Source organism: Dendropsophus ebraccatus, chromosome 5, assembly GCF_027789765.1.
Source record: "Dendropsophus ebraccatus isolate aDenEbr1 chromosome 5, aDenEbr1.pat, whole genome shotgun sequence".
Lineage (NCBI taxonomy): Eukaryota > Metazoa > Chordata > Amphibia > Anura > Hylidae > Dendropsophus > Dendropsophus ebraccatus.
Genome location: NC_091458.1, coordinates 130,123,869 through 130,139,851, shown reverse-complemented (window position 1 = coordinate 130,139,851; position 15,983 = coordinate 130,123,869). Strand labels below are relative to the sequence as shown.

Here is a 15,983-nt window from a genome sequence, read left to right as displayed (position 1 = left end):
CTGCTGCCTGGTTCCCCCACACGGCGCCAGTCTATTCCAGAGCACCAGCCGGGCATGAAGTACAGGGGGGTGGGCCTGCTGCCCCCCAGTGTGACGAAACCCCCTCTGTGACGTGTCACAGAGGGCAGTGGGTTTCATTACACTGGGGCCCAGCAAGCCACCCCCCAGTGCTTCATGCCCGGCTGGTGCTCTGGAATAGACTGGTGCTGTGTGGGGGAACCAGGCAGCAATTAAAAAAATGGACCATGGCACCAGCACCCCAGTGCCGGTGCTAGTCTTTCCATGTAAAAAAACACAAAGTGATGTACCTAGTGGTACATTCTCTTTAAGGATATGTACACACAAGGTACTTTTTAAAAAAATAGAACGGCTGCTGTTTTGAATAAAAACAGCGGCCGTTCTCAGCCTGGGTGGCATTGCATTGAAATCAATGCAATGCCGCCGTTTCATGCACACACCGCACCGACAACAGACCTTGTTTGGTGTGGCCGTGCAAAACAATAATGATGTTAGTTAATACTGTATGTGGTTTTCGATCCATGATGTACAATTTTTTTATCCTATTTTTGTTCTGTGTATATTATTAGTATTAGAGTTTTGTAAATCATATGTATAACGCAGGCTGCCAGTGTATCCCATTGTACAGCTATACAGTTGGATGGATTGTCCATTGCTGTCCAATGCTGTGCAGACACAAGGTGCGGAACATCTGCACACCTACTCTGTCCCTACCACACAAGATGTGCGGCGGCAGCGACGGTACGCAGTAGTAAAACACTAAAGCAGCTTGGTGGCATGTGATTTAACCAGCCCTGCCGAAACACTGCTTTAGTACAGTGATGGCCCCAACACAATAAAGTGGGCGGCCTTTGAGAAGCCATAGTAAATGAAATCAATTATATGTCAAAGTCATCCTGTATCGGGGGGGGGGGGGGGGGCACTGTATATAGTTTTGTGGGAAAAGAATGAGCTAAGATTTTCTTGAATAAATGACAAATTATTCTGAAACCTCTCTGACAATTTGGTAAACTCTTCCTGCATGTTTATGCATTAAACACTTCTAGGCTAGGTTCACGCGCCGTAGAATAAAAGCTATGGTGTGTGAACGTAGCCGTACAATGTTCATTCTAAACATTTTTTAGGACTTACTTCTAGGTTCTCGTGGTCCATCAACGGTCACTTTAATAGCTCGGTGATATGTGGCCACCTGCGTAGGGCTTGTAAACACTGTGATTGTCAGGGTAAAACTCTTGCCTGGGGATACAAAGAAACATATCAGTTTATTGTACACAACTGACATACATGCATTTCAAATCACTAGGTGGCTAGGCTCACACTGTCTTTTGGTCATTTTTTTTTAACCAAAACCAGGAGTGGGTTGAAAACGCAGAAACTGTGCAAATCTTTTCAATATAATTTTGCCCTGTTAGTTCCACTTCTGGTTTTGGTTGAAAAAAATGACAGAAATACTGATGGAAATACTATGTATAAATATAGCCTGATAAAGCTTCTAAGGGCCCTATTGCACAGCCCAATTTTAAAGGAGAAGTTTAGCAGGAAAGTACAAAAACCTGACAGGGGGTGGGGAAATAAAAAACAAGATATAGTCACCTGTCCCTGTGCCCGCACAGAGCCGGGCCCCGCTCCTGGACCCCGCTGGCTGACTTCTGAACTCCCTGCTGGCTACGTCACGACCCAGCTAATGGATGCCTCGCTTAGCCAGTCAGTGACTTGCGTGGGACACTACTGCAGTCACTGATTGGCTGAGTGGGTTGAATTCCACCCAACTGTGACGTGAAACCTGGGTCGTGACGTACCCAGAACCAGGGAGAAGATGACGGTGGGGTCTGGGAGCTCCGTGATGCTGCACAGCGCAAGCACTGGGAGCAGTAAGCATAGTGCCTTTTCTATTTCCCCCCCACCCCCTGCCCGTAATGATTTCCCCCCCCCCCCCCCACTTTAAGGAACAAGCTTGTGCTGACCTGTCCTTGTTCCCTGCTCGCTGTGTGGGCTATTACATGCACAGACAGCAGCAGGGAGGAGCTGGGGGAGTGGGGAGCTGCTGGAGGGGCCACCCTGATGACCTTTAGCTCATCCAGGTGGCTCATAAAAGATAGTGGCTGTCTGCTGCCACCGCTCTTGTTGCACGGAACAATGGCCAGCAGACCATTGCCATTGCTGTCATTCTTTTTTAACATGTTCAAAGACAACGATCAGCCGACATTGTGCATTTCAGCTGATCGTTGCTTTTGAACATGAGCTTTTACACCAAATGATTATCGGCCTTAGCGGCCAGTAATCGGCCAAATATGGCTGATAATCGCTTGCTGTAATAGGGCCTTAATGCTCTTCAAATGTTCTTTAAATAATAAATTAGATTTGGTATCATTCTTATTTTTTTTTTACTTAAGTATGTGTTCTGCCACTGTGGTAGATATTTTAGTATAAGGTATAACCCTTGGGAAAAAAAATGTATTCTAGAATCTGCACACAAAATAATCGCTAAACACAGGGCTCCAAGCAATAATCGCCAATTTGACACAGGGCTGCAAGTTTAAAAGTTGTTTTTTAGGACAATAACTGCATCCCCTGCCGAACAGACCGCAGGACAGATCTTGGATTAAAAGCAGCTATCCGACGGTACAAGCGGTTTGGGGAGGGCAGATTGTGGGTACAGAGTGACTTTAAACAAAACAAGACTAGAAAGTTGTCAACTGAAATAGTAGAAAAGATTATCAAACAACCAGCAAAAGATGCTGGTTGTTCCCAGTCAGTTGTGTGTAAAGTTTGATAGAAGTGTACTAAGATTATAAGAGGAAAACATATGGATAGTCCAAGTAAGACACCAAAGTGTCAGAATAGAAAAACATGAGAAACAGGCGGAATGAATTAGGGTTGGGATTCAATAAACTGAGTGGTTCAGTAGGATCAAGATGGATCATCAGATTGTGGTGTACTGATCCATTCTGTACTGCAAGTAAAATTGGACATCACATACCAAGCCTAGGGCATCAAACAGTGTCTACAAGATCCATCAGAAGGTGCTTGAATGACCCTGGGCTATGAGCCAGACATCCAGCTACAAGTGTTTCATTGATCTCATGCCACCGCTCTCGAAGGCTATTAAAGTCTATCCTCGTCAGTGATGAATCTCGCTTTTGTTTCGGACACAATGGGGGAGATTTATCAAACTGGTGTAAAGTAGAATTGTCTTAGTTGCCCCTAGCAACCAATCAGATTTCACTTTTCATTCCTTAAAGATTCTTTGCAAAATTCAAAGGTGGAATCTGGTTGCTAGGGACAACTAAGACAATTCTACTTTACACCAGTTTAATATATCTCCCCAAATGACTTTGAGACGATGTGGGCAACTCCATGAAAAGGCCTTCATGAGGAAATCTCACATAGGTTCTACTCCCTGGATTATAATGTGGGGAGGCATAATGTTTGGTAGCCAGACGTCTCTAGTTTACATTCCAGGTACATGGATTTGTTTGTAGGTGGCACAGTCATTTATTAGACGTGTCCCAGGAGCTTTTCTGCAGAAAACACATATCTACTCAATGTCATGGCCAGCAAACTGTTCGGAAGCTAATTCGATTAAAAATTTATGGTGGAAAGTGGAAAAAGAAAATCAGTCAATGACAAGGCTTCATCCTGTATAGCAGATCTGTTAATTGTTTTGCAAGAATGTTGGAAGCAGCTTGATAAACAATTTTCATTTTTCATTGCTGAAGTCCATACTACAAAGCACTCAGGATGACATAAAACCTGAGGAGAAGCCACAATGTACAATATTTTATATTTTTAATGATTCCATAATTTTACCTTGGTTTGTTTTCTAAAAAAAAACATATCCTAATTAACATACTGTATTTTCCTGCGTATAAGACTACTTTTTAACCCAGGGAAATCTTCTTAAAAGTCAGGGGTCGTCTTATACAGTGGGTCCTTAAAAACTTTGTAACTGGACTGGAGAATCTGCGGTCGCCACATACAGTGGGGGGAGATTTAACCCCTTAAGGACAGAGCCAATTTAGATTTTTGCGTTTTCGTTTTTTCCTCCTTGTGCTTAAAAGGCCATAGCACTTGCATTTTTCCACCTAGAAACCCACATGAGCCCTTATTTTTTGCATCACTAATTGTACTTTGCAATGACAGGCTGAATTTTTGCATAAAGTACACTGTGAATCCAGAAAAAAAATAAATGTATGGTGAAATTGAAAAAAAAAAACCCTCATTTTGTTTATTTGGGGGAAATGTGTTTTTACGCCATTCGCCCTGGGGTAAAACTGACTTGTTATATATGTTCCTCAAGTTGTTACGATTAAAATGATATGTAACATGTATAACTTATATTGTATCGGATGGCCTGTAAAAAATTCAAACTATTGTCAACAAATATACGTCACTTAAAACCTCTCCGTTCCCAGGCTTATAGCGCTTTTATCCTTTGGTCTATGGGGCTGTGTGAGGTGTCATTTTTTGCGCCATGATGTGATCTTTCTATCGGTACCTTGATTGCACATATACGACTTTTTGATCGCTTTTTATTACAATTTTTCTGGATTTGATGCGACCAAAAATGCGCAATTTTGCACTTTGGGATTTTTTTGCACTGACGCCATTTACCGTGCGAGATCAGTAATGTGATTAATTAATAGTTCGGGCGATTATGCACGCGGCGATAGCAAATATGTTTGTTTATTTATTTATTTATTTACTTTTATTTATAACCTGGGAAAAGGGGGGTGATTCAGACTTTTATTAGGGGAGGGGGCTTTTTACTATTAACAACATTTTTTTTTTAACTTTTACACTTATACTAGAAGCCTCCCTGGGGGACTTCTAGTATAAGTGCACTGATCTCTCATAGAGATCTCTGCAGCATAGATATGCTGCAGAGATCCATGAGATAGGCACTCGTTTACTTCCGGCTGCTGCAGCCGGAAGTAAACGAGTGCCGAGCCGGGGACGGCGCCATCTTGGAGCGGTCCCCGGGCCGGCTTCAGAAACGGAGATCGCTTCGATCTCCTCCACTAGACACCAGGGAAGTGCTGCGTCCGGTAATTGGATGCAGCTGTCATGTTTGACAGCTGCATCTGATTACTGTATTAGCAGGCACGGCGATCGGACCGTGCCCGCTAATACCAGCGGTCCCGGGCTACAAGCGGCTCCCGGGACCGCCGCGGTTCAGAGCGGGGTCGCCGCGCGGCCTCGCTCTGAACGTCCTTAACGGCATCAGGGCGTAAATATACGCCCTATGTCGTTAAGGGGTTAAAAAGAGTCGCATCCCCGCCATATGCAGCGACCGTATGAAGGGCAGAGCAAGCTGCAGGCGTCCAGGGTATGGAAAAGAAGAGATACGGTAAAGTGGCGCTGTTCCCAGAAAAACACACCTCTTTCACCCGTCTGGCCCACCCTTGTTTCCTACCGGTACTACTGTACCTCCTTCTCTGTCTCTCAGATCTCGCTGTACGTTGGAAGAGAGGTAGTGTTATAGAGCGAGTATATCCCAAACTCTATATCTTAACTGGAAAAGTTGGGGGTCGTCTTGTACGCCCAATCGTCTTATACGCCGGAAAATATGGGAGTTTACATTCACTTGTTTGAGTTAAATAGTACGCTTAGTCTGTGTTCACACAAGTTGCACTTTCATTACAGTACTGTCGTAGTACAGCAACGCTTTCCCTGAAAAGAGGCAGTGCCACAACAATAGAGCAATGTGTGAACACAGCCTTAGGGTACGTTCACACTGAGGAAAACAGGTGGAAATTCCAAGCAAGAACCACCGCCACAGACTCCACTCAGAATTCCACCTGCCTCAGTGCCTCAATGTAATCTGTTAATCTCTGCTGCTCTCCACTCAAAGAATTGACATGTTTTCAATTTGTTTTCCACCTGTTTTCCGCTGTGTGAACACACCCTTAGACTATGTTTCCACTATGGGATCATTTCAGGGAAAGGCAGCCATCAGTATTACCGATATTGATCATCATTTAAGGCCATCAATATTACGAGATGGCCGCCTTTCCCCGCAATGATACAGTGGTGGAAACATAGGCTTAACCAATGATAGGTGTGGCGATTCCATTATTTTCATCAGGTGTAGTAGCTGCCTTTTAATAATTAGCTGTGATCTTGGTCTAAACTGCACAAAAAGATGACTATTTATGAATTGTGTGGATTATCTTTCACATGGGAAGCATATATCAACTCACAAAGGCTCAGACAGAAAAATGAAGTCTAAGAGCACAGGTTACTGGTTTAAGTAATTAATTTTAGCATCAGATGGATCACGCTGGGCAGACGGAATTTGGCAATACATGGTCTAAATAATATGTCACGACTTTGTTATCTCTTATGTGCCAAAAATGTAATCATTTCCTTGAAATCTCTTATGCGTATATGAACCATAGTATACTTAAGATGTTGTGCCAGAAGAAGAAAAATGTGCAACACATGTTAGGAGTAGGAAGTATTATTTTCATGGTAAGAATATAATCCCTGCTATTCCCCATAAAGGGAATTTCCTTTAAATTATAATTTATACCCTATACTCATAACCACGACTGAAATACTTACCAAAATACTATGTGAGAAATAATAGTCACCTAGACTTAGTGACACATCACCATAACATCTTAAGGCTATGTTCACAGTATTTCGTTCCGCATTTTGGTCAGTATTTCTTCAACCAAAACCAGGAGTGGGTTGAAAACATAGAAACTGTGCAAATCTTTCCATTATAATATGTCTCTGTCAGTTTTATTCGATATTTTGGTTAGAAATACTGACAGAAACAGTGGCCCAAATACTATGTGGGAACATAGCCCAAAGCATCCTAAGGCTATGTTCCCACAACGTATTTTTCAAGATGGCTACCATTTTAAAACCAAAATACGTATGTATTAAGCAAATTAGAGCATTTATTACGAGTATTTTTCCTTCAAGTGGATGGCTGTCCAAAAAGATGGCTAAAATGCAACCAAGGAAAGTCATTGTGGGCACATAGCCTAAGCTCAAAATGATAGCCGTCCAGAAAGGTGGCTGTAAAAAGGACAAAAAATATGTTGTGGGAACATAGCCTAAGTGAGCCACTGATGACACTTTATGTATGGAAAGGGCACAATGTTTTGTAAAAATGTTTTTATAAAATGCTGATTCCAATTGTTATGGAGTAGGGAATCCTTTGGACTATATCATTTCTATAGGTAACTCTCTCTCAAAAATTATGCTTTATCTAAAAACTAAGGTGACCATAAAGCTCCACTCCATTGACTATGAGGATATGGCTGTCGGAACAAAAAGTATTGTAAAACCAGCAGGAAAGTCTTCATTATCCTACTGGAGGTTTCCTTTCATTTTACGCCCTAAAAATGACATATTAGATACCTTTACACATTCTGTAAATTTGTTTTCCAGTAGTTTCCCGGAAGACCGTTAAACCATTATTGTGTGCAAAACTTTTGGATATACATGAAGCTATTATAGTCCCTTATTTGGAGTTTTGAAATGACATCAATACACTCAAGATGAATCAGTTCAAAGACCAGACTTAGAATTATAAAGCATTCCGGTTTGGAAATTTGTTTTGGAAGCATGAAAAAAAACTCTAACAGGATAATTAAGTACAGAAATAAAAGCTTAATTCATAAAAGGGCCGATTTTCCATCGCCAATCTGCACTCAGTTAAGTACAGATTTAGGGGAAAAAAATATAAAAAAAAAAGTATGCATTTTAGGAAACTAAAAAATCTAAACGGAAATGTTAAAAAAAAATGTTAACACTTCAACATCTAAGCAGTGATTGTATATAGTATGAACTATTCCTATTTGTAAATAAGAATATACTGATATTCACACAATAATTTTCAACGGCCGTTATTTAATACTCAAAATAACGGCCGTGTTTTGAGTACCAAATTGTTTAACATACTTTGGCGGGTGTTAGTACATTATTTAGGTTTATGTTGAGTGATGGCCGCTTCCAGCACCTTTTTGGGTTTGGCTATTATAACGGGCCATTGAACTTTGTTGAAAAGACAGGGAAAGGACAGCAAAAAAAAAGAAAAAAAGAAAGTGCGTTAACAACTTTAACTAACATCCATTGTTGGCTAAATAATGGCCGCCATTATTCTATGCGTTATGTGAACTAACGGTTATTGTTACCATAGGCTTCAATGGAAATCATTGAAGACTGAATACAACGGCCATTATTTTAATTTAAAAAAAAGTGTAGTGTAGTAGAACCTACAGTTCAGATGATATTCACTGAGGCAGTCAATGACTTTATTTAGGTTACACAGGACAGTCTGTCACAGGACTGATACACTTAGTTTGCCTAATTCTTTATGTCCACAGATATGCCTTATGTCGTAACGTCTTTTAATGTCGTAATGTCTTTGCTTTGCATGGAAGCTATTATTAGCTTGAAGTAGACAGAAAAGGGAAACATTTTAACAGAAATGTCTTCAATGGTCTGCATTTGGGGCTACTTCAACTGTTGTGAAATGACGAAACCTGGCATGCTGAGGAAAGCAGCAAATTGTCATGGCATAATGGGTCTAGTAAACGACAAATGGCACTAACTTACCTCTCCCTGTGCCCACAATCTGCCATCTGACTGGCCCCAGGACCCCTGCCAGGCTCTGGGATCTCCAGTGCTGCCGACATCAGAACCCAGCTGATGGTTGGCCACTCTGCCAGTCAATGAATAGGGCAGGATCTTGCTCCAGTCACTGATTAGCTGAGCAGGCTGTCCAATCAGGTGGGACAGACCTTTTCCCCGAGTCGTGATGTCATCTCAACTCAGAGGAAAATGCCTTCCTGTGGGGGCCCTGGGGCCATTCTGATGGCGGATTGCGGGCATGGGGTAAGTTAGTGCCGTTTGTTGTTTTTCCCGTGCCCTGCCATTTTAAAGAAAGCCCTGAAGCTGAGCTTCTCCTTTAAAGGTAATCTGTCAAGTGCAATTTACATTCCAAACTTTAAATTTATACACAATATTCATAACCATGACTGAAATACTGGGCAAAATACTATGTGTGAACATAGCCAAATAATAGTCACCTTGTGACAAATCAACATAACATCTTAAAGTGTCACTGTTCTAAATCAACAATAGCAAGTTTGCTGTTTTAATTATTTATTTATTTTATCATGGAAAACACGGCACTTCCTGTGTTCTCACTCTTTTTTTCCCTAAAGAGTCTAAACAGGAAGTCCAGTGTTTCCCAGGTCATCTGCCGCTCACAGAGAAGTCATGTGACTGATGGAGCAGTGACACTCTGTACAGACCGGGACTTTAGTCGTTTTTTACAACCAGCACAAGTCAGTAAATCTGCTTTCAGGAGACTGGACCTGGATACAAGTAAGTATAGCTTTGTTTTACAACATGATAACTTAAACAATAATAATAATGAATGTAGATTGCATACTTGCTTTATATCACATCTTTAGATTTAGATTTTTTAAGTTATAATGACAGTGACACTTTAAAGCAGTCTAAGGCTGGGTTCACACTACGTATATTTCAGTCAGTATATGTATATTTCAGTCAGTATATTTCAGTCATTATTGCAACCAAAACCAGGAGTGGATTAAAAACACAGAAAGGATCTGTTCACATAATGTTGTAATTGAGTGGATGGCCGCCATTTAATGGCAAATATTTGCTGTTATTTTAAAACAACAGCTGTTATATTGAAATAATGGCCGTTATTTACTGTTATATGGCGGCCATCCACTTAATTTCAACATTGTGTGAACAGATCCTTTCTGTGTTTTTAATCCACTCCTGGTTTGGGTTGCAATACTGACTGAAATATACTGACTGAAATATACGTAGTGTGAACGCAGCCTAAGGGTATAAACCCACACACCGTATAAGCAGCGTATTTACTGCTGCGATACGCAGCAAATACGCAGCAAACACGCAGCAAATACGCAGCAAAAACGCAGCAAATTATATCTAAATAACTGAACACAGCATCAAATCTGTACCAACAAATCTGCTGCGTATTTGCTGCGTATTTGTTGCGTATCTGCTGTGTATACGGTGTGTGGGTTTGTACCCTAAGGCTACATTACCTCAATGTCTTTTTTTGGGGCCATTTTACAGCCGTCTTTATGCAAGGCAATCATTTTGGTGCCAAAACACAGGTATAGGCTATGTTGACAATGTCTTTTCATGCAAAATAACAGCTGTTGTTTTGAAAATAATGACAGCGTTGAACATTATCAAACAACGGACATTATTTTGCTTAATAAGACGTTGTGTGAACATAGCCGTAATGCGCAAATTATGGTCAAAATTTGTTTAATACGCCCGTGTTATGCAGCCCATATACAACACACTATGAGAGCTTAGCAAATATGGGAAGATGTACTCAATAAATGGATTCCAAATTAACAGTAGGGGGGCTGCAATTAACAACTAGCTCCAGAGAGGTGGGCCATCTAAGCATCTTGGTAAGCCATTTAAATCCAACTGACTGGTGACTCGGGAAGCTGTTTACAGGTAAAATTGCTCTACCTAGTACTAAATACAAGCACATTTGTTTGGTCCTATTCACATCATGTTTTGATGATATTTCTAAGGTATATGTTGGAATACTAGCAAAAAGATAATGCCAACATATACCACAATGTACTTGACTTTAATGGACTGAAAAAAGTCTATTGGTGACTATGTTTGGTCCATACTCGGTGGTCAGAAATGACCATGCTTTTGACCTTGCAAAAAAAATAAATAAATAAAAAATTAAAAAAGTATACTTTCAGGAAATGGAGTAAACATCTTGTGGGACATTAACTAAGGAGTCTAATAAGTGCAACTCTTCTAATTGGTGTGTATTTTGTTCTAATATCTTGTGACTGATTCATTAACATGTAGCACTGCCATAGTAAATGCATCTAAATAAAAAGGCGCAAAAAAGGCGCCACTATGAAAAAATTGCGCCATTTTATTCACCTGGTACTGACCAGATGTAAGCTTGTGCCTGTTTATGCGACTTTTTAAAAAGTAGCAAATGATTAATTGGGCGCTAATCCCAGATTATGCGAACTTTTGGGTGAATACTTAAATGTGGTATGAATAAGAGCCTTAAAGTGTCACAAGCGTCTGTATAACTTTCAAAGTATAAATCAACAGTCAATGTAATATAAAGCAAGTTTGCAATATTCATTAATTATTTTTGTTGTTGTTATCATGCTTGTAAAACAAAGCTATACTTACTTATATCCAGGTCCAGTCTCCAGAAGCTTTTTAGTCTTCTGCTGGTTGAAAAAAAGAGACTAAACACAGGAACTCCAGCCAGTACAGAGAGTCACGGCTCAGTGTGTCCATCAATCACATGACTGCCTCCTCTCTGTGAGCGAGCAGATCACCTGGGAAACACCGGACTTTCTGTTTTCTGACTCTTTGGGAAAAAAAGAAGGTCAGAAGTGTTTTCCATGATAAAAATAAATAATAAATGTATATTGCAAACTTGCTTTATATCACATCTACTGTTGACGACACTTTAACATCTTTAAGTAATGACATCTCTGAGCTTTTTTTTTATATTTGTTTTTATTTGCTTATGAACTCAGTATATTTTTTTTCCATTGTTATAGAATTGTCTCATATGCCCCCCCCCCAATTAACCGTTTAAGGATTTCTCTCATGACCTATAATATTGCCTTATACTAAACCTGAAACTTATGAGTAAGGACAGAAGTCTAAGAACTGTTTCGATTTTCTCAGTAGCTCAGAATGGGTGGGAGGGGTGGTGCTTTGTCGGCTCTGTGGTCTGCTCTACTAACTCGAGGGATGGAAAAGGCTTTGTGAAGATGTCACTAGTCAGTGCCCCACAATGGCTGAGAAGTGGTCGGGATTAGTTACATTTTCATAGTTTTCGAGAAAGTTGTTCTGCTTGCCTTGGGCAACCTGATCTCCCTGTGACTGTTTATTTATTCACTCCTATGTAAATGAGTAATTTTGTTAATAAGATCTATACAGCTGAGGGGTGGGGGAGGCGGGTAGGTTAAATGTTTGACCTTCCATTGGAGGTTAAGAGGGGGGTTTGTTCTTGTTTTATAAATGTGATTTGGTCCATATGTTGTATATTACAGACATTGCCAATAAAAACTATGTGACAAAAAATAATCTGGATCTATCAACATAGAATTCTGTGAATCACAGTTAAAGTTTTTTTCCAATTTAAATTTACCTGTCCCTTGTCAGTATGAGATTGTGAAGGATCTGACCTCTGTGCCCCCGGGGATCTCTAGATCGACATCCCGGATCCTTTGTTATGAATGGAGCCGTGGGTCACCAGGTGACCCGCAGCTCCTTTCATTCTCTATAGAGCTACTGGAGACAGCCGATTGCAGCTCTCAACTCTTTCCAGCAGCTCTATAGAGAATTAATGGAGCTGCGGGTTGCAAGCTGACCCATGCCTGCATTAATAACCAAGGAGCTGGGGTGCTGATCTAGAGGTTCCTGGGGTTCCTTCATTAAATTATATGCAAAAGTTAAAATATAAGTATTTATGTATTCTTTTTTTAGGTGATCACTAGAGATGAGTGAACCTCGAGCACACCCGGGTTCGTCTGAACTTGAGCGTGCAGGATTTGATTACTGGTGACTGAAGAAGTTAGATGCAGCCCTAGGGAGTCCTGGAAACATGGATACCGCCTACTGTATGCAGGGCCGTATTTACCACTAGGCACCCGTGGTCCGGTGCCTAGGCAGCACCGTGCAGGGGGGCAGCACCAGGGAGCAGGGAAGAATTTTTTTTTGTTTTTATTAGTGTCCCACCTCCTGTTTAGACTTGCCAGTAAATCTGGTGTCTTCTCGAAGGGGAGGAGGGGATATGGCGGTATTCGTCCGGTCTGGTATGGCGGTGTTATCCAGTCACAGTAAGGCGGTATTGTTCAGGTCTGGTGTGGCGGTGTTATCCAGTCACAGTATGGCGGTATTAGTCATGTCTGGTATGGTGGTGTTATCCTGTCACAGTGTGGAAATTTGTTTATGTTTTAGGCAGTTAAAAACCATGAAAAATGGGATTCAGATAAAGTTTCTGCAGGTAAAGAAATGCATGTGACCGAAACCAGGCTCCCATTTCTTCCCCAGTAGTCATGTGCTGTTACCAGGATTATTGGCCATACGACTATTGGTTACCGCATGAGGGCCTGGCTTCGGCTGCATGTGGTGACGTACCGTAAATGTAGGAACGCGGCCTAAGACTAATCAGATATCAATATGATGTTCAGAAACTAGAAAATCCTGATGCTAATGGGTGAAGATGGGGCAGGTTAGTGCCTAGGGCAGCAGCAGCTGTTAATACGGCCCTGACAGTATGGCTATATGCATGTTTTCCAGGCAGCTTTAGGGCTGCATCCAACTTCTTCAGCCACCAGTAATGAAATGCAGAGGTTTCGGGTTTGGACAAGCCCGAGCATGCTCGAGATTCTTTCATTTCTAGCGATCACTCAAAATTGCTGTGAAAAGATGGAGCCTTTAGTTCACATAATGAAATATATAACCAGTGGGCTCACTGGTCATTTTTAACATAGCAACTTCAAAACTTATATTAATTTCTTAAGTATTACAACTCCCATGGTCTGCGGAATGCCAAACTATGCCATGTGTTGGAAGAAATCCCTGCAAGCTTTTCTTAATCAAGGATCAATTACTTACAAAAGTGTTCTGTGGGATCATGCCGACTACAAGGTTTGTCAGACCAGGCTTCCCAGGTCATGGATTCTCATGGTTTCCAGTGTTATCTAACCTTTTCAGTCCTATTATCCCTTTAACATGGTTGATTTGAGATAAAACCAAAGATAAGGATGGAGGAATATTCTTTATTGTTTTATTTTCTATCCTAGCCAGAAGACGCTGACACTAACAATATGGCTTTAGGCCTCATGTACACATTCTCTGCATGGTCCTTATATACAGATGGTGTGCAATGGAACAGATTATTTGGACTCCTGGCAGTATATATTATATGATGCAGGGAGCCCCGAATCAGTTAAAATCTTTGCGAGACTGTACTAATAAAGTCGCGCAGAGAGCAACCAACCGAAACGAAAAGCTAAGCTGTGATTGGTTGAAACTTGCCTGATTTTTTATTCATAAATCTGGTTCAATATGTTTAAATGTTTTCCTATTTTTAGCATCCTCAGCTTTCAAGTAGGAAATTTTAATTTTAGGTTATGTAGTAGGTTATAGAGATGAGCGAACCTGACCGAGGTTCAGGTTCGGACAAACCCGAACCATCGGCATTTGAATCCCGCTGTCTTCCTGTTCTGTGGGGAAGGTGGAGACAGCCTGAGTCCCATCTGGAAAACAGGGATACAGCCTATGACCTAGGCTGTATTCCTGTTTTCCAGGAAGGACTCGGGCTGTCTCCACCTTCCCCACGGAATGGGAAGTCAGCAGGATTCAAATATCAATGGTTGAGGTTCGTACAAACCCGAACCCCGGCCAGGTACGCTCATTTCTAGTAGGTTATTCTACATCTATTGTGATATGTACTGCCCGGTCTAGACACCATAACAAACCATCTACTGAAACTGGCAGTCAGGAAAAGAGCATGACGTCTCCAATATTAGATGCACGTCAGTGTCAGTGTGGAACAACATGATTTCTTTCACATACCCAATATACCATTCAGGATACAATGTACATAGTTGTATGATATGTATGGAGAATCCATTATGAAGAAGAGTTAACCCACCTGTAAGAATAGCAATATAGTATAATGCACCTTAATAATAGTATTATATTTCCCTTCTGACATCTCTCAATAAGAACAGTTATTAATGGTGGATTATTACTACAATAGTAAGAGGGAGGCCTACCTCTTCCACTTCTACCAACAAATCGCAGATCATTGAATCGAGCTACTTGATTCTTCATGACAGCAGACGCGTTTCTCAACTCAGCTGAATAGTTCTCATCATTTCCAGCCATCACCGTTACTACTGTCCCATCCGCCACGTCACCCAATGCCACGACCTGCAGGAAAACATGTGTTCAGCCAGGTATAGAGACACAATGTATGGATAAGATTCATCTGGTAAACCAATAACACTCGAGAATAGGATTGTCATGTAAATAGGGTACCTTGAAAAATGATTTTGCATGGATTATGACGTATATATTGTATTGGCCTTCCATATATTGTTCTATGTATGGGAATAAAACAATTACTGCTTATTTGGCAAATTTCTTTTTTATTGGATGAAGACCTAAAGCTGCCTGGAAAACATGGATCCAGCCATAGGCCCTAGGTTGTACCCATCTTTTCCAGGACTCTTTTGGGTTAAATCAAACTTCTTCAGCCACCGGTAATCAAATGCAGAGAGGTCAAGTTTGGACAAGCCGAACATACTTGAAGTTTGCTTCCTCCCCAAGTGCATGGAAAAACTGGATCCAGTCCTGGGAAACTTCTCCTAGTTTCCTAACACTGAATCTATCTTTTCCCAGCACCCGAAGTGGCACTGAGTTAAAAGGCCGCCGGCTGCTGACCGGATTTACGAGATAACAATTCGCTTTGTAATTATAGTAAATTGCTCATCTCTAATCTCTATGTAGTCTGACAATTTCAAGCTACCGATATTTTGTTATCCAGAATCATTTGGATATGGTGGGAAGTATGTACTAATAACTGGTTTTATGACTACTAAGTGGAAATCTTTGTTTGCATATTTATGCTATATTTACTATTTAGTTGTTAGATTTGGGCCATTGTCATGTGTTCTGCTGTTTTAATATTTCCCTACACTATCTTCAGGCTAAGTTCCTACTAAGTTTTTTCTTGCCCATTTATAATTTTTTAAAATGATATTTATCATTTTGAGGCCAAAATAATGTGCGTTATTTTATGGTTTGGCCGATCGTCAGTGCAATGACGGCTGTCGGTACATTATTCTAGTTTAGGTGGACTGATTGCCTATTGGTTGTGTCTTTCATTGAAAAGTCAGTTGAATTTT

At 40.9% G+C, this 15,983-nt stretch overlaps 1 protein-coding gene across 1 annotated transcript in view; it reads right to left on the bottom strand.

The window, feature by feature from the left end:
- RUNX3 (RUNX family transcription factor 3) overlaps window positions 1-15,983 on the bottom strand; it is a 107,203-nt gene that overhangs the window by 26,361 nt on the left and 64,859 nt on the right. Inside the window, exons 4-5 of the mRNA XM_069972509.1 lie at window positions 14,850-15,006; window positions 1,150-1,254 (exon numbers count right to left, since the gene is read on the bottom strand). Of these exons, the coding sequence (XP_069828610.1) occupies window positions 1,150-1,254; window positions 14,850-15,006 (262 nt within the window). The remainder of the gene's footprint in view (window positions 1-1,149; window positions 1,255-14,849; window positions 15,007-15,983) is intronic.